This window comes from Pipistrellus kuhlii, unplaced genomic scaffold, assembly GCF_014108245.1.
Source record: "Pipistrellus kuhlii isolate mPipKuh1 unplaced genomic scaffold, mPipKuh1.p scaffold_m20_p_6, whole genome shotgun sequence".
In the NCBI taxonomy this organism is placed as follows: domain Eukaryota; kingdom Metazoa; phylum Chordata; class Mammalia; order Chiroptera; family Vespertilionidae; genus Pipistrellus; species Pipistrellus kuhlii.
Window position 1 is genome coordinate 66,787,721 of NW_023425562.1, and position 25,903 is coordinate 66,813,623.

Genomic DNA, 25,903 nt, shown 5'->3' on the forward strand with positions numbered 1-25,903 from the left:
AAAGTGTTGGGGCAAGAAAAGAAACTATTCAGAATGTCAGCAAGCCAAAGAGTTGGTAAATTGGTGTCTTAAAGTTGAAAAAGTGCAGAACTCAGGCTTCTTTTATATTAGTGGAAGTTTAAGGTCAAGTCAAGAACAGGTTGATGACTGTGGACATCTGATGCCAGCAAAGGTCCAAAGAGATGGCATCACATCTTTGCTTTTGTTGACCAAACTCCTGCTCCAATCATTATTTTCTTAGATACTTTTCTTATCTTCTTGGGGAGCTAGTTTTATGCTAGAGGTTGTTTCAGTAATTCCTAGGCTACAGGTTAGATACTTTTAATAATGACCATTTTTACATACAGAGCTAAGCAGAAGTTGCTAACTGGGAGAGCTTAAACAAGATGGAGTCAGAAAGAAGGGTTATTTCATTTTATTAGCTAAAGGAGAAGAAGCTTGGCTTCTTCCTTTGGGTCCCACTTCTCTTAGGCTGGGACCAGAAATATCTGGTTAGAGGAATTTGCTGTTAGACTTGGATAATATATAGAAGAACTTTTGGATAACTGGATAAACTAGTGTTCTTTTTTTCAAATCAGAGCAAAGAGCTATTAACCCAGAGCAATGATTCCTAGAGAGTGGTCCTCAGACCAGCATCAATCTGGAACTTCTTAGAAACACAAATTTTCAGGCCCTACCACAGACAAACTGAAAGGTAAAGTGTAGGGGTGGAGCCTTGGAATTTGTGTTTTAGTAAAGCCCCCAGTAATTCTAATACAAATTTAAGTCCCTTGCCTTCTTCTGGTATCCCTTGAGCTGAAGAGCATTAAGGCTTCATTACTCATTTTTCTTCTCTCCCTTCTCTTCCTACGGGAGAGGTTAGACTTTTAGTAGTTTAGATTTTTATGATGCAGAATTGAGAGGGAAGAGAAGATTAGATTAGAAATAAGAGATGGATTTTCTCAGGAGTTGCTAGATGAGAAGTTGCATTGATAGGGTGAATGGAGATGCAACTATAGAGTCTGCAGTTGAATCCCAGGTCTGCCACTTATAAGATGCTTGACTTGGGCCATTTATTTGGCTTCTCTACACTCAGTTTCCTCATCTGTAAAATGAAGATAAAACAACAGTAATAACTTAAAGAGATATTATAAGGATTCAATCAGTTAATTTATATATAATGTATGTAACTGTGTTTCATATTCATTAGCTATCATTGCTGTATTAAGCATATTCTCTTTATGGATTTGAAAAAACAAGCAAAGAATCTCAGTGATTTAGAAATTAATTTTTGATTGATGGATTTTTGCTTTGCTTAAGAACACTTTTTAAAACTAGATCATATAGGTCAGAGCTTTAAGAGGGTCTTAGGAGAAAATACTTTTCCAATTAGAGCTATTTTAAAAGGCCTTCACAATCCAAGACAAATTAAATGTCCTGTTGTTATACAGCATATACACATTTGTTCTGCCATCTTTCTAAATGTGATTATTCGTGAGATTCATCTGTATGGTTGTGGGTAGGTAGCTGCATATTATTCACTAGTGGCCTGGTGCATGACATTTGTGCATTCAGGGGGGTCCCTCGGCCCGGATTGTAAAAGGGTGCAGGCTAGGCTGTAGGACTCCACCAGTGCATAATCGGGACTAGGGAGGGATGTGGGAGGTTGACCAGCCAGCGAGAGATCATGGGAGAGCTCCAGGACATCTGTAGCCAGTCTCACTTAGTCCTGATTGGCTGGACCCCGGCCACAAACTAACTTAACAGTCAGAGCATCTGCCCCCTGGTAGTCAGTGCAAGTCATAGTGAGTGAGTGAGCAACCTTAACATATCATTAGCATATTATACTTAAATTGGTTGAATGGCCGACCAGATGTCTGGACACTTAGCATATTACGCTTTTATTGTATACGATTCTCATTGTATAGTATTTCTCAGGCTGTGAATGGTCAATTTTTTAAACTATTGTGCATGTTCATGAAAAGGCAGTATTTTAGCTCTCACCTGTTTGGCTCAGTGGTTGGAGTGTAGGCCCCTGGACTGAAGGGTGGCGGGTTCTATACCAGTCAAAGGCACATACCTCGGTTGGTTACAGGCTTGATCCCGGACCTGGTGGGGCCCGTGCAGGAGGAAGACAATTGATGTGTCTTTCTCACATAGATGTTTCTCTCTCTGTGTCTGATACCTCTCCCTTCTATTCTCTTAAATATATATATATATATATATATATATATATATATATCTCCTCAGGTGAGGATTAACAACAACAACAACAACAACAAAAAAAAACACACAAAGAAAAAGCAGTATTCTGAATTTTCCTATAGTAGTGTTCTGGGTCTAAGCTAGGGGTGTCGAACTCAATCAGAGAAGGGGCCAAAATCTAAAATCCAGCCTAAATCGTGGGCCGAATGGTTTACTGAACAGTCATAAACTGTCATTGTGATGGAAACGCAGCGGAGTGCAGTGATGACAGCGCGGTGCGGGCCACATTGCAAGGCCTGGCGGGACGGATTTGGCCCGCGGGCCTTGTGTTTGACATATGTGGTCTAAGCCATTTGTTAATTGTGCTCTTCAAATATTCTCTATTCTTTTTTATTCTTTTTACTTACTGCTTTATGTGACTGAGAAAGTTATGTTAAAGTGTCCCAGGCTGGAAGGTGACTTGTTTATTTCTCCTTGGAATTCTGTGAAATTTTTGCTGCATATATTTGAGGCTATTTTGTTTTATTTTGATAGCTAACCAGATTTAAATTTGTCATATCTTCCTGCTAAATTGAAACTGAACATTATGAAATTACTCTCTTTATTTGTACTTCCCCTGATGGTGAAGCATTTTAGTTTTTTGTTTGTTTGTTTGTTTGTTTTTGCCTGAAATTTCATTATTGATATATGTTTTTCCTGGGTGTAGCATCATAGCATTCCAGGTTGACATTTATTTCCTTTTGGCACATTAAAGTTATCTCCTCACACACACACACGAATGCAATTACCTTAGCCAATGTTCAAACCCTGACTAGAAACATTTTTAATTTTTTTTTTTTTTTTTTTTTTTTTTTTAGAAACTGTTTATTTTCCATCAACCTTATTTCCGTTAAGAATTTGTGTAAGAACAGCTTAGGACCACTCAGTGGTTGTTGCTACCCACTCAGTAGCCTGAGCAGTGGGGGCTGCAGACCAGTCTTCAGTGGCAGGCTGAGCACTCCAGTCTTCAGTAGGAAACTGCTGAATGGGCACGGAGGGCACCTGCAGGCCTTCAGACCAGTCTGCGACCTCAGGCTGCGCAGCAGTGAACTCAGGAGCAGGCGCAGTCCATTCACCCTGAAACTCCTCCTTAGTCACAGCCTTTTCAGCAGCGGCCTGCTCTTCCTTTTCAATCTCCTCAGGATCTCTGTAGAAGTACAGATCAGGCATGACTTCCCACGGGTGTTCACGGGAGATGGTGCCACGCATGCGTAGTACTTCCCGGGCCAGCATCCACCACATCAGACCCACTGAGTGAGCCCCCTTGTTGTTGCAAGGGATGGCAATGTCCACGTAGCGCAGAGGAGAGTCTGTGTTACACAGAGCAATGGTGGGCAGGTTTACATAAGACGCCTCTGTGAGAGGCTGGTGGTCAGCCCTGGGGTCAGTCAACACCAGAAGTCTTGGCTCCCGGAAGGCTGCCTGGATCTGGTTGGTGAAGGTTCCAGGGGTGAAGCGGCCGGCAATAGGAGTGGCTCCAGTGGCAGCAGCAAACTTCAGCACAGCTCGCTGGCCAGTATTCCTGGACGATATGACACTGACGTCAGCTGGGTTTTCAATGGCAACAATGGCCCGAGCTGCCAGCAGAAGCTTCTCCCAGGTTCTCTTCAGATTGATGATGTAGATGCCATCGCTTTTCCTCTTGTAGATGTACTGCTCCATTTGGAAGTCAAGGTTGGTGCCACCTAAGTGGGTTCCTGCTGCAAGGAATTTGAGGACATCCTCCTCCTTCATTTGCAGGACATCAAGCGCTCCGGACATTGTGAAGTTTCCCTTTAAGTTACGTGGGAACCGAGAACGACGCCGTATGGAGGCCTCCCTGGGTAGCGCGGAAAAGCAACATTTTTAATTTTTGACAGTAAATAAGGGAATAACTCTGACACCAGCTGACTTGAAGAATAAGGAAATTTACTCTCTCTCATAATATGAAGTCCAGAGTGACAGTGGACTTCAATGTGTCTTTGGCCATATTCTTTTTTCTTTTCTTTTCTTAATAACATAACATATTTTACAGTTACTTTGACATACAATATTTTATTAATTTCAGATGTACAACATAGTGATTAGACTAGTGCCGATCTGACACCATACATAGTTATTATATTATCATTGACTGTACTCCCTATGCTGTATTTTATATCCCTGTTATTATTTTTATAACTAGCAATTTGTACTTTTTAATCCCTTTCAACTTTTTGAGTCATCCCCCAAACCCTCTCTCATATGTCAACATCTCTGCATCTCTGAGCCCATTTCTGTTCTGCTAATTCTTTATTTTGTTTTATAGATGCCACATATAAGTAAAATTATGTGGTACATCTTTCTCTGTCTGACATACTTATCATAATACCTTCTAGGGCTATCCATGTTGTTGCAAATGGCAAGAATTCATTTTTTATGGCTGAGTAATAATATTCCATTGTATATATGTACCTCATCTTCTTTACCCATTTGTCTATTGATGAACAGCTAGGCCGCTTCCATATTTTGGCTATTGCAAAAAATTGCTGCAGTAAATATGAGGGGTCCATATTTTTTTCAGATTATTATTTTTCCATTAAATTAGTATAAATACCCCAAAAATGGAATTGCTGCCTTTTATGGTCGATCTTTTTTAAATCTTTTGAGAAACCTCTATATTGTTTCCCATAGTGGCTGCACCAGTTTTCCACTCCACCAACAATGCACAAATGTTCCTTTTTCTCCACATTTTTGCTAACACTTGTTTGTGATCTTTTAGATAATTCTTGAAGAATGTAAGTGTACACCCTTCCCTCAAACTTGCCACATATAGCAAAAGGACATAAAAGCAACATCTAGGTGGTTGGAAGAAGTAATTCTCTTGAGTGAGTCACTAACACAAGTGTCTGTTAATGCCAACCCCAAACTCCTAGGACAATTGGGGTTTTCAGGTCGGATCTGAGATGCCATCTCCCTCTGCTCATCAATTTTTAGACATTTGGATCTAATTGCATTCCCCAGAAATTACTTCTAGAACATTTGCTTTGCACTTTCACTCCAGACCTCTGCTCATTGTATTCCCCTCACTTAGGGTGCCTTCTTTTAATAATTCTAGCTATGTGAACCACTCCTTTCAGAAACCCAGTTGAAATATTTCATTTTCCTAAAATATCTTCAGACTAACCCAGGCAAGCCAGCGACCCAAGATCCAATTTCCTTTTTGCACTTCTTGAACACTAGTTGAACATCTCTTTTTTGTAAAAGTAAATATGGCCATGTTTATTTAAACATTTGAATCTTATCTCCAGCCCTGTATTTCAAGCTCCTAGTCATTGTAATTTCCTAGACAAGCTTGCTAGTCTTTGCAATTTCCTCCCCACCTTAGCTCTATGCCTCTGAATGAAGCACAGTTTGGTGGATGCTTAATAAACTTTTTTTTGATTGATTGTATTATTATAATCTGATAGTGAAAACATTTTGGAGAGAGAAAACAATTTTGGTTAACCTAAGTGAAAATTACAAACGAGGAACTAACCATGAATTTTTAACAACAACAACAATAAAAATATGACATGGAATTTATGTTTGTTGTAGATACATTTCCCTTTCAAGGCTTTTCACAGAGATTCAGCATTTTTTTTTATTTCTTTGACCTATATTCTGACTCCACTTCTCATCTCTTTTTGCCTCACCCTCAGGTGGGGCAGGAGAGTTTTTAAAATGGAGCTTTCTCTAGGCTGCCCTCTCCCTCTTCAATGTGTTTATATATTTTTCTTCTTAGAACTTCTGGGAAGAATTCAGGCCTTTTAGAGTTCTTGCTCTTCATAATTAAACCTTTACACCTGTGCCTTCTCTTTGCATCTGCCCAGGCTCTGAGGCTCTGCCTGGCGTTCAGCTGTCACTGGTGAAAGTGGCATCTGGCTCCCAGCTTGACACTTTCACTCTTGTACCTTCAGTTTTGCGTTTTAACATCAGCACTGCTGCTTTAACAAGATTTCAACAGGTCTTTTGGCTTTGGTAACTTCCAAACATATTGTGTGGTGTGATGTGCTATTTGTGTTTGTCCTTTTTCAAGTCAATAAGTGTAGGGAACTAAGAAACCTATTTCCTTGAATAAGAGAATTGTGATGGAAAGTAGCTCTATTATTCCCACCCTTCTTCTTAATTCAGTTTTCTCACTTGTGTCTTCTTTCTAAAACTTCCATAACATTTTGTTCCATAACTTTATTTCCTCAACCACCCCTATCAATATTTTTTTCAGTTTTGAACTTAGGAGGTCATAAATCCACTAAATATACTGAAGACTCTTCAGTGGCTTTCAAAGACTTTCCAAAGTATACTAAAAGAGCCCCCTCTCTCAGATTAGTTTTTATTTATTTATCTATCTATTTATTTATTTATTTATTTATTTATTTTTATCCTACAAGCACTCTTTCTACATAATCTGCCCCTCTTTTTCTCTCCTCTACACAGTCACATAAAACCCAGTTAAGCATAATATTGCATTATAATTTTTATTCAATCCATTAGGACTTAAAAGACATTGCTTAAAAATACCCCATCTTGCCAAAACCGGTTTGGCTCAGTGGATAGAGCATCGGCCTGTGGACTGAAAGGTCCCACGTTCCATTCCAGTCAAGGGCATGTATTATACCTTGGTTGCTGGCACATCCCCATTAGGGGGTGTGCAGGATGCAGCTGATCCATGATTCTCTTATCGATGTTCCTAACTCACCTTCTCCTTTCTTCTGTGTAAAAAATCAATAAAATATGTTATTATTATTTTTTTAAATAGCCCATCATGTACTTACTCATTCAAACTTTCTCTCCTGGCTTTTCACCCATGTTTCACCTTTATATGCCAATGACTTTCCTTCCTGCAGATTCTGGCTAAATCTTCTGAGTTTTGCTGTGAGCTTTCACTTTTAAGTGCCCCATTGCTACTGCCGATGCCCCAACAGTCCTTCATAAAAGACCTGGGAGTTTTCTCTCCTTAGGTCTGGTTATCTATCACAGAGGAGCTTATTTTGTTCAAGGTGGATAAAACAGCTGTCATTTGTCAAAGATTTATTGTGGGCCAAGCGCTTTTAAAGAGAACTTCTCTTTAGTTATTTCATTTAATTTTAGAATGACCCCATGATAGATTATTATTCCCATTTTGCTGGTGAGGAAAACAAAAGATTTCAGGCAAAAAAAGATTTTTGTCTGAAATCTTTTAATAAGAAGAGGAGAATGGATTAGGAATACAAAGAGTCAGCTTAGTTTCAGTTCTTAATTTTAGTTCTTAATCACTCTGCCAAATAGTGCATTATCTCACCTAGCTTTTGACAACTCTAATTGTAAACACAGCATTATGGCTCATTTTAAAGTATGATTGTAATTTTTTAGTTTATAAGCACAGTGGTCACAATTTAGATGATAGCCTTGAGAATTGTACACTGTATATTTGGAACATTTCACCAAAACTTGTTAATATCAACAACAGGCTCTCCTGGCTCTTTCAAATAAGCCCATTTAATTTATTAAAGTTGGCCTCTAGCAAATATGTCATTTGTAGGGAAAATATCGTAGGCAGGACCACTCATTGTGTTTAGAAACTCAAAGGAAGCATTTCAAGTGTGTATGTATACAAATATATATGGATGGATAGGTAGAGAGAGAGAGATAACATTGAAAATCTTTATCAGCTGCTAAGCTCCTTAGTATACAGTGATAATAGAGTTTCATCTGTCACAGGTGAGGTGTTGGGTTGTATGTGTCCTGATGTTCACATTATGTTTTCAAAATAATTTGGCAGAGATGAAAGCATTGGCAGGTGGGTTCCAGCATTGGCAGTTTTCACTCTAAGAAATCAATCGACAAAACACCAAACAGCAAAAATAAATTACTCATTGGCTGGTAAGTCCTAAGCCCCAGACGCTGTTGATCATCCTGGCTGCTGGCTGCTTGCCAACCATAGGGCAGATGGAAATACTGGCTTCAAAATTGTTCCTAGCCCTGGAAGCCCAGCATGACTGGGGATCCTGAGCATGGCTGAAAACTGTTTCTGAAGTAACTTATCTTGCACTTATCAGTGAATTTGCATATTCCAAGAGAGCTGTTTTGTTGTAATGACTTCTGAACTAGTAAAGCTCATGTTTCCAGGCCAATTTTTTAATACTGTGATTTGTATTGGCTGTTATTTGAATCAATTTCCGTTTAAGGAACACAAAAAAATTAATTGGAAATATTTACTTTCTGATCTAATATTCATTGTAGTTTGGCTGGCAATGTGAAAGTAGGAATACAGCACCATGTCATGCTATTATTTGTCCTAATATTATGATAACCCTTGCCCCTTAAAAAAAAAAAAGAAGAAGAAGAAGAAGAAGAAGAAGAAGAAGAAGAAGAAGAATTCTTGTTATATTTATCTTCCATTACAGTGTAGTTTTAATAATGCATCAGAGAGTAGATTATTGACCTGCATTTCCTAGGCTTATAATAGCTACCGGAAAAATAAGGGCTGTAGGAAAGCTAGCATGGCCTCACCTGCTCCCAATATCCTGGTAAAATAACCAGAATATGGGATTAGGTTTTTCTTTTGGATAAACTATACTCATATTGCTATATTGAATTTTGATGAGTCTAAAACAGCACTCTGCTTAGGTGTCCTGGATTAGAGCCCCGGGAGAGAGAGATTTGCCACAGAAGATGACTTGGTGAACAGGAGAGAGTGAAAATAGAGTCAAGTGTCCTGGAGCTTTGTCCTCCAGACTAGCCCATCCCTGTCTCAGAATAAGTAAAATAGAATATACATTTTTAGACTTTGTCTTTTTTACACCCTTTTCATCCAGTGCCATTCTCCCTTGATCAGTGTAGAAAACTACAAATTCTAGTTTTCTGACTACCCAGCCTCCACACACATGCTTTCCCCCCTCCATGTTTACTATTCTCTTCTGTTCCCATGGTTTTTCTTCAAAATACAGGTTTTTAGACTTTCTTTCCATGAAATGAGAAGTTATATTTCTATCTTGCAGAAAATATAGCAAAACTATTTTGAGTAGAGAGTTGGGGTGCCTAATTATTAGGGGGTGGAGATAGCTGTTCTCTTTTACAGTGACATATGAAGGGTTACTGCATTCCACTCACTACACAAAACACTTTCCATAAAAACATCCAATCCATCCCCACGCTAAGACCATTTGCATTTTCTGTGGGACATAAAATGATTAGGAAGGTATTGAAAAGCAGTTTGCATGTTTTGATCATGTGACTTGCCTTTGTTGACTTCTAAGTTGTTATATCACTCCCTGAATATTAACAAAAAGTCCTATCATGCAGATGACATCACCAATTCATGTTATATTAAATAGTAGAAATCCATTAAATGATATAAGGCAATATTATAGTATCTATTAAGATACCTTATTGTGGTATGATCCTGATGAGTCCAGGACTACCCTCTGAGAAACTATATTCAGGTGCAACCAAGGGGAAAGTATAAGAAATCTGCAGAGACTTTTATTCACCTGTGCTTCACAATCAGCAAAGCGTTGCCCTGAAGCCGTCTTTGAAGAACCTTTCTGTTTAATAATGGCTTTGCCCTTCAATAAGAAAAATGTAGGCAGCAAATCTAGAGGGTGAATTAAGGACTTATTCACTTTATACAAACACATTTCTTAAACATACAGAGGCATACACTTCTAAAACTCTACTTTTCAGACTTCTCTAATATTGATTGGTAGAAAAAATAAAGGGAAGGAGAAAAGTAAATACATTTAAAGTTAAGGCATTATGAGCAATTGACAATTTGATATACTTCTAACCTAAAGGTAAAAATCCATTACCTTATAATGTATTAATAAATCAATGGAAACATGTCAGATAATGTATAAAATGATGGCGAACCTGCAGCCTTTTAGAAATAGATTTTTTGTGAGATATAAGCATGCTATACAGATATAACTAGACAGATGACCTCCAGAAATTAGAGTAGGATTCCTTAACTTACGGTTTGTTAAGTGTCTGTGACTAGGGACCATCAGATCCTAGAATAGGGTTTGAGGGTATGGCAGTGGGAACTGAAGCCCCTGGGAACAATCAGCATTCTTATAGTAGGAACTTGAGTCCCTGGGAGTGTATGGATAGACATCAGTAGATTTGTGCAAACCTTAAAATCAGGGAAACATTGTGGACAAGCCAATGGTATAATTTAACTGTATTTAGTCTTTTCTTCTTGGTTATGCTGGGTCTTTTATTAACTTAATTAGATTACAGTCAAGGATACCCAACTGAGTTGCAAATAGCAAAGAACAAACTCACTTTCACAAAATGGAGATGTGATTTCAGTCATTTAAGGGATTAAAGAGATAGCGAGAAAAGGGGGAGGCAGGGAGGAGAATTTACGGAGGGCTTAACTTTATTGGTGGTGAGGAAGTAGATTTGACCTCATTTTGAAAATACTTGCCATCACTCACTCATCTGGATATATCTGTGTGAGGAGTGGAAGGCTCTTTTCACTTCGCCGTTTGTTTCTACCATGTCATTTAACATCTTCCTCTTGTTTCTACACCTGTGCTCCTAGAATTTTGCCACTGACCTCCATTGGAGAGATGTTGTAAGGCTTGAATCATTAATGGTTATGCAGTGCTTTGGAAATAGAAAGCATTGCATCAGTGCTAACTCAGATGCACCTCGGAACTGCAGCATGCCCAGTACAAAGTGAGAAGCATGTTGTCAGAAGTCCTCATGGGGCCTGGGATCAGTCAGGCCTCATACTCACATCTGGTTGAATTAGGGTCACACATTTGAGAGCACATCTGATTGGACTTGGCTTGTGTATGCTTCTGTTAAAACATTATTTTGACATTTTGTGTGTTCATTTGTTGGATAAATTTAAGCCCTTTTGTAAGCAAAGGAAACTAAAACCCTACTGCAAGCATTTTCCAAAGATGGTGTCAAGCTGATTGAGGATGAAAAATTGATCTACTGAATTAAAATGTTAAAATGGCATGTTTACTTTACTTGTTTTGCCAGATATAAATAGGGCAATGATTCAGGAAAAGTCTTCATTAGAACATTACTTATCTAATATTTTGACACTCAGCGACAGCTTTTCTCTATCTCTGTTGCTCTTTCTTGCTTTCTCTCTTTATCAAATCTAACACTGACTCACCTCCAACCTCCAAAACCACATATAACAGTGTGAGACCACACATGATAACCCAGTGTAAGTAAATAATCTATCTACAGTAATTAGTGCTAGGATTAAGACTAGAAATAAGTATCTTGACTTTCCCATTCAGTAATTGTATGTATGTGAGTATTCTTTGATCATTTCTAAGAAAACTCTCAAATAGCTTTATCAAACATTCATTCTTCCTAAAAGGACCTGAGTTTTTCATTCAAAGATCTCAGGATAAAGCTGACTGGCCATGCATTTAGGGTGTGAGGATCACCAACTGAAGCATCTTTCATGCCACCCCAAGACTCACTTCTGTGGTCTACTTAGTTTTATGAGTTATCACTTCTTCCCTTCAAGTCTACATACCTCTTTAAAATATGACTTTAACAGATAGACCTAGGTGGGTATGTGAGTGAATATATATATATATATATATATATATATATATATATATATATATATATATATATATATATATATTTAGAGAGAGAGAGAGAGAGAGAGAGATGTATAGAAAAAGCACAAGAGCACCAATCCAAATAAACTTCTGATGTTTAAGTAATCTAGGTATCCCTAGTGAAACAAGCTTCTTCTAAATAGAAATTCAGATGATAAAATTGAAATTCATAATGGTGATCCATTTATAATGGTGGAAACCTAAATATTCCCATTTCTTTTTTTCTTTTTTTAATTCTCACCTAAGAATATGTTTATTATTATTATTTTTTTTTTGAGACAGAGAGAGAAAGAGAGGCATCACTGTGAGAGAAAACATCAATCAGTTGCCTCTCCTATAAGCTCTGACCAGGAATCAAACCCACAATGTAGGTATGTGCCCTAACCAGGGGATAGAACCTACAACCGTTTGATGAAGATGCTCCAACCAACGGAGCCACCCAGACAGGGCCCAATTCTTTTTCCTCTTTTCCCCAAATAGTAGTCACTTCCTCTGACTTTGGAGATTCCTAAGTCTAGTATTTTGACTAGGTATTATTTTCTTCTCCTTGACACTCCCAAGTCTTTATCCTCTGTCAGATTGTGCCTGGGAATGCATGGGTGAGACAGAGATGAGGAGAAGCATGACTCAGTTGTCTTATTTATAATTCTGAGTGATTGGGAGTGCTAGGCAAAAGCTCTCCTATGCTACAAGCTGGCCATCAAACACTATTACTCTGAAATAATGCTAAATAAAGTAATCAAGGATTTGACTGTTCAGAAGTGGCCACAATAGACACCAATTTGATCCAAGTGCTGAGTGTCAGATTATTTTGTGTATAAACTTTTTCTGTGTGTTTTTCCAAAGAACATCAGCCTTGAAAACCTATTCATGCACCAGACTCACAAAGTAGGTGTGCTGCTTTCAACTTTAATGTGACTAATCTAGTTTGCAAACACAATGGATGGCCCTGTCTGTTTATTCATTCTTTCTTTGTATTAATGGGCCTACGGTACGGAATTAGGGACTAAAAAATCGGTGTCCATAGAAAAATGATTGAAATATTTAGTGAGTCATTTTTTAAAATTATATTTTATTGATTTTGTACAGAGAGGAAGGGAGAGAGATAGCAAGTTAGAAACACGGATGAGAGAGTCATCAATCAGCTGCCTCTTGCATACCCCCTACTGGGGATGTGCCCGCAACCAAGGTACATGCCCTTGACCGGAATCGAACCCGGGACTCTTTCAGTCCCCAAGTCAACGCTCTATCTACTGAGCCAAACCGGTTTCGGCTTTAGTGAGTCATTTGATGGAGCCTGTAATGGAGCCTAGAAAAGTATTCCTCCTAATTCTCTGTGGTGATCTCCTTATAATTAGCTAAACCATGTTTACCTGTCCATTCAATAAGAATGTATTTACTGTGCTTCTACAGTCTGTCTGTCTCTGTCCTATGTTCTTAATATTTATCACTGGGTAAAATAGACAAAAATCTTTACCTTTAACTGTATCCATCTTTCAGCTCTGCTTTAAGCCTATTAGAATATTACTTTATATTAGGAATAGGATCAGCATAGCTTAGTACACATTTTTGTTGCATGAATGAATCTGGTCTGACTTCTCTTGGCCAAATCCTTGTCCTTTCACATTTTACTTGTGGCTCTTGATCTGTATTGTCTAATAACGTTCAGTGATAATGGAAATATTCTCTGTTCTCTATGCTGTCCAGTATGGTAGCTACTAGATGTATGCAGCTTCAAGACCTTGAAATGTGGTTAGTGCAGCTGAGGAGTTGAATTTTTAATTTTATTTGACTTTAACTTATTTAATATTAAATTCCAATAGATGCACATAGCTAGTATCACTGTGTAGGGCCATGCTGCTCTGTGGTCTCTGTAACATTAGAGGCTGCTGCTGCTCCTCTTTGGCAGGTTGCTCCTAAGGAAAATTCTGGGTGTCCAGGGATCCAGAAATCTGACTGCTCATGTGTCAAGTGTCAATATGTAGGAAAGTGCATAGCCAGGCAGGGAGAGTTGGATTCCTGGAGAGGATGTCACCTGGTAGCCACCTATGCAGATGTTTGCTGCCCAGGAAGGCTATAAGAGCTCCTAAAGGGAGTTTTCAGCTGGCAAGAACTCTGACATCTCATATATGATCAGAGTCCATGAGGCTGGACTAAAGGGGGACCTTTAAATACTAGGTTACTTTTCAGAAGCAGAGTTATTTTTCCTAGGAGGGCTTTTAAGAGGGAAACAATACATTAGTTTTGGATAAACTGTGCCATTGGGAAGGATTTCAAGCACAGGAAACCAACATAGGCAGTTGTTTATAAATAGAATTGGGGTTCAGAAAAGAAACATATTTGTAATAAAAGAACTTATTCTCAAAATCATACAGCAAACAGCAGCAAAGTCCACGTGCTATTGAGTCCCCGTGAGCTAAAGCGGCACCTTCCATTCTTCTTGCCTGGAGCTGGCTGGGTTGAGAGCTAGAGGTCTTTGCTTTTTTCAGAGATTCAGTGATTCTCTGTGAGTGCTTTTAGGAGAAAGAAACTATCTCTTAGAAAGCAATTCAATATAAACACATTATACATCCTGTCAAGTTAGTTTACACTACCAGTGGCTAATTCTCTCCATTTGTGATCACTGTCTTAAGCTTTAGTTTCATGAAATCAACCACAGTGAGGCCTGATAGAGATGAAATATAGTGACATTCTAAGTCAGGGGAATCTGTTTGGCATAAATCTAGGCTAAAAATCTGTGGGGCTGAGAACCTAAGATTCCAAAAGGGGCAAAGCTGACTTGGGCAGTTGAGTGTGTGGCCAGGTGCTAGAGAGAAAAGCAATGATTTAGGTTAGGGGACTATGATAAGTTCATTTCAACCCTTTCCTGATGCCTTCACAGCTATTTGTTGGATCGATTTCTTGCAAGGCGAGTGTCCTGGGTCATTTTAAAAGTCTTTAAAGTTTATTGGTTATCTGGAAGTTGTAGATCCCTATATACATGAAATTATTTCTCAAAATAACCTGGTTTAAATGGATTCTTATTGTTGCCCTATATAGTCTTATTGGTCAAGACACTAACTTCCCTTAGTACCTTCATACATCAAAGGATTCAGGGGAGTACATGAAATGCAAGGTACATTTTTTCTGAATAAAAACAAAATCTCTCTTTGTTCGTACTTGTTAGAAATGGAAACATAAGCACTTTATACTTATTTTATAGGACAGTGGATTATCATTTGGGTTGGTACAAGATAAAAGATGAGTATCAGAATTTTAGAGAAGTGATTATGTTTTGATAAGCCACATTCAGGATTCTATAAAATTATATTGGGAGATTTTTTATACAAACCACATAATGAATGCCTGACTATGCTTTCTTATGGCACACATTATTACTCTCTTTTAAGTCCTGACTGTCACACTTAAAATTTAACTACTTCCTCAAATCTTTGCCTCTCCAGTCTCCTCATTTTTTTCATCCCTAGTAGTACTAATCACTTCTAATATACTATAACATTTACTTCTTTATTTTATTGTCTTACCACTCTCCATTAATCTCCACTTAAGAAGGGATTTTTGCCCTAGCAGTTTGGCTCAGTGGATATAGCCTGGGCCCATGGACTGAAGGATCCCAGTTTTGATTCCGCTCATGACATGTAACTTGGTTATAGGCTTGATCCCCAACCCTGGTAGGGGTCTTTGCAGGAGGCAACCAATTGATGTGTCACATTGATGTTTCTCTCTCTGTCTCTCCCCCTCCCTTCCAGTCTCTCTAAAAATTAATGGAAAAATATCCTCAGGTGAGGATTAACAACAACAACAACAAAAGGATTTTAGTTTTTTATATTAGTGTACCTTCTTACTTAAATCACTCCTGGCATATAGCAGGTACTCAGTAAACATGTGCTGAGTGAATGCAGGAATCTTTTTGGCTGGTAGGGACATGTCATATCTAGACTCTGAAACATTAAACTTATATGTGGCATCTTCTATGAGGATTTATTAGGATTTTCTTGGGAAATGTGGCAAAGACTAGTCAGTACTCACCCAGCTCATTCTCTTTCTTCTTTGGCATCCAACTAGACTGCATTTCCCATTTGTCTTTCATTGGCTGACACTAGGTGGTAGTGTTCTGGCCAATGAAACGTGGATGAAAACAATGTGTGTCACCTCCAGATCAGTCTGTGATAACCTGCCTTCTCAGTCCTCCAAGTCCTTTGCCTCTTCTGCTGGGTTGAATGAAGCTGACCCCCAGAGCAGCCTTAGGCCTCTTTCTTGAAGGTGGCCAACTGCGTCAGAGGGCAGTTTCTGTGTCCTCCAGAGAGCCCCCCTGAGGGGAGTACCCATTCACCCTGAACACACACAGTGGACGTTAACATCAGCATTGGTGTGACAATACAGGGAGTAAACCTGTCTGTATTAAACCACTGAGATCTGTTTTGCTCTGTTACAAAAGCAGTTAGTGTTTCCCTAACCAGGAGCATGAAATTTTTCTGTTTATTAACAGAAGGATTGACATTTTGAAAGGAGAAGAAACATTGCTGTAGAGTGTGACTGTGTTAGTGAAACAAGCCTAGTGCTCCTTGTTATAGACTAATGTGCTAATTTAAGGAAAAAATTCAGCTTTAAAATGCAGCGAGAAAAAGAAATCCTTCTCCTTTTCTAATAAATTAATTGACATGCTTTCCTTTTTATTTATTTGCTTTTTTAAAAAATGGGTTAACTTCTTTCATGGAAGAGATGCATTAGGCTCTGGAGAATTTTAGCAAATACCCAGATAATTTTATTTTATTTTTTATTTGTCCTTTTTCTTTCTTTCAGAAACCACCCAGTGTGTTGCGTTTTAGAGACATTTTAAATTAATTGAATGTTTGTATCAACTTGTTATATTCAATAGTTGCCCCCAGGAGAGAACCAAGAAACACAATCTTATTTTTCAGTTTATTTGCTCTAAGTTTTTTTCTTTTGTATTTGTTTCCTGAAGTTTTGTTCATGTTTCTCTTTTACATCTGGAGTGTCACTTGTGGTCCATATGTTACGACCTAAGGAAGCTGGCACACCGTGTTTCTGTGGAGACACTGACCTCCTCCAGCTTTTGATCTCCCATCAAGCAATTTCTTTCTTGGAACAAGCATTAAGAAGAAATAAAAAAACAAAACAAAAAACAAACCATGGCTGAAAAACAGGTCTTAATTATAGTGGATGGAACTGTTGAAGTGGAAAAGCTGTCTGAGAATATGTTTTCTTTGGCTGAAGGTTCCTTTAAGTACCCTTAGGCCTCATCTAGGTGGCCGTGTCCCTTTTCTTAGAGCCCCGCTGCCATCCTCCACCACCTTGAGGCAAGCTTCCAATGGCTGATAGTGAGAGCACCCTTCCATCCACGTGAAGTGAGTTTATACCATCATTGCATATAAAATGTTTAGCCTGGCTTTTAAAAAAATATCTGCAAAGGGAAGTCTAATGAAACCAACTTTGGTTAACTTGGAGGCTTAATGAGCTTACAGAATAGAGAGAAGATACTTTTTAAGTGCCAGCAGCTTGGTATTTCCTGCTTTTGGTATCTGCTTCTGCATCCTTACTGCTTTGGCCTCTGATTTTTTTGTTTTTGAACTTTTCATTTTCTAATGCATTGTTTAATTGTGGTACACATAATATAAAACTGATCATTTTAACCATTTTTTTAAAATTTTATTGATTATGGTATCACATAATGTTCTCATACCCCATTCCCATCCCAACCCCCTCCGCACATATGCCCCCATCCCCCTGTTGTCCATGGCCACTGGCTAGGCCCATATGCATGCACACAAGTCCTTTGGTTGATCTGTTGGCCCAGAAAGGAACTCACTACAGACTGATTAATTGGTTTCTGATTTTTAATAAGGCTGTAATGATCATACTGCCGAGGCTGTCCAAGGTCACCCTGCAAGACCCCATTTACACAGGCTAGTCGGGCTGGAGGAGCTCAGGTAAAAACTAATAATGATTAAATGTGTTTATATTTGGTTTTCAATTATACTTTTTTAATTGCTGATACACTTCCTGCAATAGAGTTAATTTTTAGTTCTTACCTGGATATAGGTAAGGGAGGAAATGGGAGGAAATTATGAGTGGAAGGAAAAACTCAGCTTGATATTAAATATCCCCATAACCTTTAATCAGAAATGCAAATTGGTGTTTACTCAGATGGGGAATTGAAAGTTTTATTTTATTTTATTAGGATCACACATTAGGATTTGAGTACTATGCAGATTAATTTATTGGAAATAAATATGTATTCATCAAAATACTGTGAACTAAATCTATGTAAGTATACATTATTCCAAAAACTTTATTTTAAATCTGTATGTGCTTGTAGACAGCAGGTTAGCATATTCTTAACAATGCTAGTAAAAAACTGGCATTCTAGGAATTTCTTAATAGTATTCATTCAAACAAGTAAAACTTGTTACAGTTTCTTGATATTGTAGAGCAACAACATGTACAATAGTAGAGATTGTTTTTATTTACAATTCCCCTTTGGACAACTTTGCTAGTAGGTTAATATTTTTTTAATATATTTTTATTACTCTCAGAGAGGAAGGAAGAAGGAGAGATAGAAACATCAATGACCAGAGAGAATCACTGACTGGCTGCCTCCTGCATGCCCCCTACTGCGGACCAAGCCCGCAACCTGGACAAGTACCCTGAATGGGAATCGAACATGGGACCCTTCAGTCCACAGCCAATGCTCTATCCATTGAGCCAAATCGGCTAGGGCAAGTATCCCCAGTACTATGCATGAACTCCCATGGATGCATAATAATAGCAATGAAGATTAATGTAACATCTAGAATAATCAAAATAATTTCACCTGTAGTTTTAGGTATTTGCATTTTTGTAAGTATTTTTCTGGAAAGTGTCAGCAGGAGGGATTTTTGCTATTTTGAGTAAGGAGCTTTCTTTATTTTGTCCCTGATGACCTCTTAAGCATTCACTTGGCTCTCTGGCTACTTCCTTCCAAAAACTTGTGGGATGGGATGAACTGGGGGCAATGGCATTCAGTTGGGATTAAGTGACTTTTTCACAGCTGCACTGTGACCCAGGAGAGAACAGTCACACCATTGACTCGGCTCCATTAGGCTTGTCATTGCCAAATCTTGGGCAGTAGAGAGGGGAAAGAGCCAGTTTTGGAATTTGAATCCCATTTTGGCATTTACTAGCTATGTGACTGTGGACAAATTATTTAACCTCTATGATCATTTTATTTATTTATGTTATTAAAAGATTTTATTGATTAAGATGAGGATTAAAGGAAATAATATGAATAATATATTTATATAAATGTTGGATTTATTTTATCATTAATTTTGATTTTTAACATATTTCATATTTGTAATAAAGAATTAACCTTGCCCTAAGGGAAGATCTGGCCTTGGTCTTTGGCTCCTGTTTGCTTGGAAGCCTTGGGCTAACTACATAGGAACAATGTGATGTGCCTGCAGAGTGGTCATGTTACCAGTAGGAAGAGGTCCTAGTCCCGACCTGTTGCTTGTGGGAGTGGGATTCTTGTGATATCCCAAGAAATGGAATTTTTGAACACTTGCAAGAGAGGATGAGGTATTGTAGAAAGCTTTATTTCTGTGACATCAAACCCCTGAGTTTTCAAGGTCCCATTTCCCTTAGTTCTCCCAAGGAAGAAGTACCATCTTGCTTTTAGCAGGGCTAAATTTAGGGCCATTATCCAGAGCTTTTGTTCCATGTCTACACAGTCCATTCAGAATCTGCCTAGCATAGTTGGTCTTCCCAGTTGCAATCCATCAGTCCATTGTATGTGGGGTCCGCAGAGCCATTGGGCTATGGAGGAAACATGGGCAAATGCAAGGAAGCAGGAACAAGAGAGTCCAGCTAGCCAAGTGCACCTAGAGAGCAAACTTCTTTGTTTGGGGTATTATGTATCCTCATTTTTTTTGCAGATTTGAAGGGATCCTGCCTACTCTGGCCAATGATCTGTTTCCGGGTTTGACTGACAGATATATTTCTTAGTCATTCTGACTCATTATGCATATATTCATCTCCCCTTTGTTGGACCCCTTCCCCCAGTGACCTGCAGGAATGGGCTGATGGTTCCCTGGGGAGTGTGAAATTGCAGCTTCCTGTTGAAGCTGCACACATGACATGCATATAATGTCTGGCCTCCTTCTTGCTCCTTTTTAAAATATTAATAATTAGCTAATTACGATGGTAACAGTTACATAGACATAACCTTGTGGTGGAACTGACCACACATCAGTTATACTATGGGACTGGCCATGCCATATAGACCACCCATGTGGCTTAGTCATCCTGTAGACTGAGTTCAACCACATGGGTATTCAATCAATCAATCAATCAACCAATCAATCATGCCTATGTAATAGAGCCCCAATTAAACTCTGGCCACTGAAGCTCAGATGAAAGTCTCTGATTGGTAATACTCTGTGTTTTTACACATCAATGTGGGAGAGTAATATTTCCTGACACTACAGCAAAGGACGATGGAAGGTTTTTATTTGGACCTTTCCACACTCTCCCTTATGCATCTCTTCAATAGGCTTATTTTGATCTGTATCCTTTCCCTCCCTCTAACTAACAATAAATGTGAGTCTAATCATTTGTGAGTTCTGTGAGAACTTTTAGTAAATTTTCAAACCTGAAGTTGGCTTTGGGGCACCTCAAATTTGTAGTTGGTATCAGAAGTAAGGGTGTTTTTGGGGATTATGCTCTCAAACTTTGGCATCTGGCTAACTCCAGGCACACATGAAAGCCAACGTTCTGTATTGTACCCACTACTAGGCATGCTAATCATTTTTTAGCCAATTTTGTACTCTTTTCTTAGAAACACTTATATGCCAAAGGTTTAGAAATTTTCCCAAATAATACATGACTTCAGAGCCCTGGACATGGTGCAAAAAGGTAGATAATTGAGTGAAAATCGACTAATGTGATTTGGAATATGGGCATTGAGACTCAGTTAGTGGATGTTGGTCTTCAATCTGTCAGATCACCTGGACTTGAGGCCTGTGGCCAATAACTGTGAGGCAATCAGAATTGTCTGTGTTCAACAGAGTAGACAAAGGCAGTTTATAGAGAGCATGAAGAATGAAAGTGACTTGAAGAGAGAAGTAGAGCCAGTAGCTCAGGCCTCACAGGATGAGAATGGGACAGGTCACTTTTAGGTTTTTTAAGACCCAATGTTTTCCTCTATGCTTCCTTTTCATGACTTTCCTTTATATTCTTTCAAATACCCTCTACTGAAGCACACAAGTGAGGGTTCCCATTCCAGACAACCAAAAGAGTATTGGTAAAGACATCCCCTATGATGTTGAGGTGATTTTAAAATGGCCAAAAAAAAGATAGTAGCTAAATATCTGCATTCAATGAAAAACTCATCAAATTGCCAAAACATATAAAAATAGCAATAGATACTCAAAAATATCTGAAAGAACTAATTTATAAGGGGATTTTATTAATTTCTCAAGTGTTCAAAAGATTGTGAGAAATATATATAATACTAGAGGCCCAGTGCAGGAAATTCACACATGGGTTAATCCCCAGGCCTGGCCTGAGATCAGGGCCAGTCTGTGGGGTGACTAGCAGGGCAATTGGGGAGCCCAGTTGGCACCTATTTGGCCTCCTGTTGCTGCACACTTGACACCCCTATCCCCCCCACTGCGGCCGCTGGTTGCTTCCCTCTGTGGGGCAACTGGTGGGGTGATTAGGGGATGCCTCATGTCACCCACCTTGGCTGGCATGGGGCCTGCTGGCTGGGGGAAGCTCCTGCATTGAGCCTCTGCCCCCTGGTAGTTAGTGCCCATCATAGTGACCAGTCATTCCAATGGTATTTCTGCAGTTTGGTCAATTTGTATATTAGGCTTTTATTATATAGGATAGTAAAATATACATTATATATAAAATATTAAAATATTGCTAATAACCATTGTCAGATTGTTGTGAAAACATCCACTTGTGTACATTTTTGGGCATTGTAAAATAATACTGTTTTTTTGAAAAGCAACATGTCAGTGTGTTTTTCAGGTGTAAACATAATTGGATTCTTTGGCTGAGTAATCCTATCTTGGGAAGTCTTATGTACATTTTCAGAAATATGGAAAAATTTTACATATAAAGTTATGTAATTTAAAAACAAAAAATGAAACTATTTTCTTTTCAGTGGGCAGTGGTAAAAGTAAGCCACTCTGTTTCAACTTGCTAGATTATTATGCAGACATTGATGAGCATTATAAAGATTATGTAGCAACAGGGAAAACTGCTTGTACTTTGCAAGGTGAAAAATAATAGGGGATATAAAATTATATCTATACCATAATAAACTTGTCTAGGAATAATAACAATAGTTATAGTGGTAATTTATTAATTAACTATAGATTAGGTACTTTTTGGGACTTTATGCATATGATTCACGTAAATTTCACTTTGGGTGATATTATTTTTATTCTCATTTTATAAATGGAGAATCTAGACACAGAAAATAGAACCAATATACCTAATACTCTGTATCTTGAAGTGTTATTCCATTTCAGTCCAGCTGGCCTGATAACAACTGGGATACTGAAACACAATTCTCACTTTAACCATATGGCATTGGTGTCAGACTCTGCTTGTCCAAAGCTCAAGTATCCACAGGACTCCTCTTACTTGAGACGTCACCCACATTTTGGCAGTCTCCAGACCATCTAGACTTATGATCAATTGGCTATACATTCTAAAGTTCTGATGATCCCCTCAGGTTTGATGATTTGAAAGAATAACTTACAGAACTCAGTTATGTGCCATACTTAAGATTATCGTTTTACTAGAGGCCCAATGCATGAAATTCGTGCATGGGTAGGGTCCCTAGGCCTGGTTGGCAATTAGGGCCAATCGGTGGGGTTACCAGTGGGGCAACTGCGGTGCAGCACTGGTCCACTCAATAGCCGGTCCTGGACCCCTATCTCCCCGCCACCACCTCTGGTCGCCTCCCTCTGCTGGGCAACTGACCAGGTGATCTGGGGGTAGAGGGTACCCTTCTGTACCCATCTTGGCTGGCCTGGAGCCTGTGGGCTGGGGGAAGTTCCTTTGTTAAACATCTGCCCCTCTGGTGGTCAGTGCATATCATCGCAACCTGTTCCACCATTTGGTCTATTTGTATATTAGGTTTTGATTATATAGGACTAGAGCCCCAGTGCATGGATTTGTGCACTGATTGGGTCCCTCATCTTCTGGCCTGTACCCCCTCAGGAGATGTCTGTCAGGTCTATGGGGATCAGGCCGAAACAGGCAGTCTGACATCTGAGAGATGTAGTAGTGTGCAAAGTGACAGGTGGCTGGGAGAATCCCAAGCCCGACTGGGCACCACAACACTCCTGCTCATCCTGGCTCTGCTGTGCCTACTGATGCCATCTGGTAGCACTGCTGCAGACATGGGAAGGCTCTTGCCACCGCAGCTGTGCTCACCAGCCCTGAGCCTGGTGCCTGGCACCTATTGGTCAGCTGAGTGGCATTCCAGTTGTGGAAGCACACTGACCACTAGGAGCAGCTCCTGTGTTGAGCATCTATCCCCTGGTGGTCAGTGCATATCATAGTGGCCAGTTGAATGGTCTACAGGTTGCTTAGGATTTTATAAATATAGATCATAAAGACACAGATCAGGAATAGCCAAATGAAGAGTCCTAAGAGCAAGGTGTGCAGAGTGGGAGGAAGCAGAGTTTCAGCCTTCTCTGCATGGACTACAGGCTTGTGGGCCCCCCAGCTCATCCACATGCTCATCAACAAGGAAGCTCCGCTGAGTCAGTGCCTGCTTTGATGGGGCTTTATTACAGAGGCATGCCTGCTCAGGCCATTGGCCCCATGATTGACCTCAGTCCCCAGCCCCTTTTTCTCCATAAGGTCAGGCTGGCCCAAAGTTGTAGGTGTCTAGTTATGTGTGGTTTCCCAGTGATCAGTTCCCATTCTGAAGCTATCTACTGGCCCCTGAGTGGCTTCATTAGCATAACAAAGACGCTCCTTCACAGGAAATCCCCAGGGTTTTAAATCCTCCATACCAGGAACTAGGGACAAAGATCAGCTATATGTTTCATTGTATCTCAAGTGTTATTCAGAAGTAGGAAAATTCATCTTTTGTTCCTGAGGAATCATTAGGTTCTCTATATAATGACAATCCAATGAAAAGAACTTTGGTTTCTAACTTTGGTCCAGCCTCTTACCACAAGCTCTGCTTCTAGTAACTCACAAGCACTGTGTTTCTCTGCAGGTAACCTCACCCTCCGGGCCTCAGTTTATTTTTTTGTAATGACTTCTTAAATTACATAAAAAGTTTCTTCTACTTTTAATTTTTCATCACTCCTTGGTTTCTAGATGGCTTATATCATAATTAGAGGCTATTTGAGATTTAGACCAAAGCCCAGAAGTCATACACTCTGGGTCTGAAGTCCACCTTCAGCATTTCCTGTGTGATGTTGGCTCATTTGCATAATCTCTTCAGGCTGCAATTTTCTCATTTGTATAATGGTGTCTACCTCATAGTGTTGCTAAAAGAATAAGATGTGACAATGCAGGTAAAAGCTTTAGCACTGATTTTGGCAAAAATATCCAGTAAATGTTCTTGTAAGTAATTTATATTGCATCAAATTTTTATATGATTTTTAAGTTAGATTTTCTCTAAAATAAAACTTAAATATATCAAGGATGTATAGAACTTTACTTGAATATTTATAAAAATCTGAGTGATATTACAAGTAACATAATTAAAAAATAAAGATATCCAAAATTTGGGGGAGAAAAAGAATATTATTATTTGCCCTATAACAAAATACTGTTATTATAGGTTACCCAAATTGCTATGAAAGAGAATGTTATGGACATTTTCACTGTCACGAAAGAATTGCAATCTGAGTTCAGAGTATGCAAATTTATTATATGTCATTCAGGAAGAGATAATAGAAGTCTTAGAACAAACAGTCTTAATGTGAATGGAAGAGCTGAGGTAGTGACTATGCGATCAGTGATGAAAACCAGATGAACTAGTAGACCTAGTCAATGGAACCACCTAACTTAAGAGTTACAAAGTAGCCTAAACCTGTTTGGCTCAGTGAATAGAGAGTCCATCTGCAGACTGAAAGGTCCCAGGTTCAATTCCAGTCAAAGGCTTGTACCTTGGTTGTGAGCACATCCCCAGTAGGGGGTGTGCAGGAGGCAACTGATGGATCTCTCTCTCATTGATATTTGAGTTACAAAGTAGATTCCCCTTAGAATGTCTGGTGTTGCCATATCTCAGCCCCGGGGCTTTCAGTTATATAACAAACATTCTATAAAAATACCTAAAGTGAGCCCTAATTATTTTGCTCAGTGAATAGAGCTTTGTCCTGCAGACTGAAAGGTCCTAGGTTTGATTCCAGTAAAGGGCATGTATCTTGGTTGCATGCACATCCCCAGTGGGAGATGTGCAGAAGGCAGCTGATTGATGCTTCTCTCTTATCAATGTTTCTAATTTTCTAAATTTTCTATCCTTCTCCCTTCCTCTTTTTTTTTTAAATATATTTTATTGATTTTTCACAGAGAGGAAGAGAGAGGGATAGAGAGTTAGAAACGTCGATGAGAGAGAATCATCGACCAGCTGCCTCCTGCACACCCCCTACTGGGAATGTGCCCACAACCAAGGTACATGCCCTTGACCAGAATCGAACCCGGGACCTTTCAGTCCACAGGCTGATGCTCTATCCACTGAGCCAATCCGGTGCCGGCCTCCCTTCCTCTTTGTAAAAATCAATAAAATATATTTAACAATAGCTAAAATGAAATACTTGTTTAAATGAGAAGGTATAAATTATATGATTCCTTTCTGAGAATGTCAAGTATTTTTTTTCCATTTGCTGGCCTATATTTTATAAAGACAAAGAAAAGTTTACTTTCAAAGTTAATTTACTTTTCAATAAGCCAACAGGATAAGATGATGTTAGGCATAGTGGGAGTTTCACTTTTAGCCTTTTTTTTTTCTTTTTGACACTTTGGACAAAAACTAATCAATGTTGCCATTATAGTATACTTATTAACTTTAATATTTTTCACATGTGTCCATGAGAAACCAATAATATTTAAAA

General features: G+C 38.9%; 2 protein-coding genes across 2 annotated transcripts in view; one reads left to right on the plus strand and one right to left on the minus strand.

The window, feature by feature from the left end:
- MACROD2 (mono-ADP ribosylhydrolase 2) overlaps positions 1-25,903 on the plus strand; it is a 1,879,699-nt gene that overhangs the window by 1,201,380 nt on the left and 652,416 nt on the right. The gene's annotated exons all lie outside the window — the stretch shown is intronic.
- LOC118708498 (40S ribosomal protein SA-like) lies at positions 3,036-4,055 on the minus strand. Its single transcript, XM_036419930.2, has one exon. It carries the CDS (start codon positions 3,982-3,984, stop codon positions 3,097-3,099), a length of 888 nt encoding a protein of 295 aa, XP_036275823.1. The 5' UTR covers positions 3,985-4,055; the 3' UTR covers positions 3,036-3,096.

Coding starts and splice junctions, on each gene's coding strand:
- LOC118708498 (XM_036419930.2), bottom strand. CDS start 3,984: ATGTCCGGAGCGCTTGATGTCCTGCAAATGAAGGAGGAGGATGTCCTC.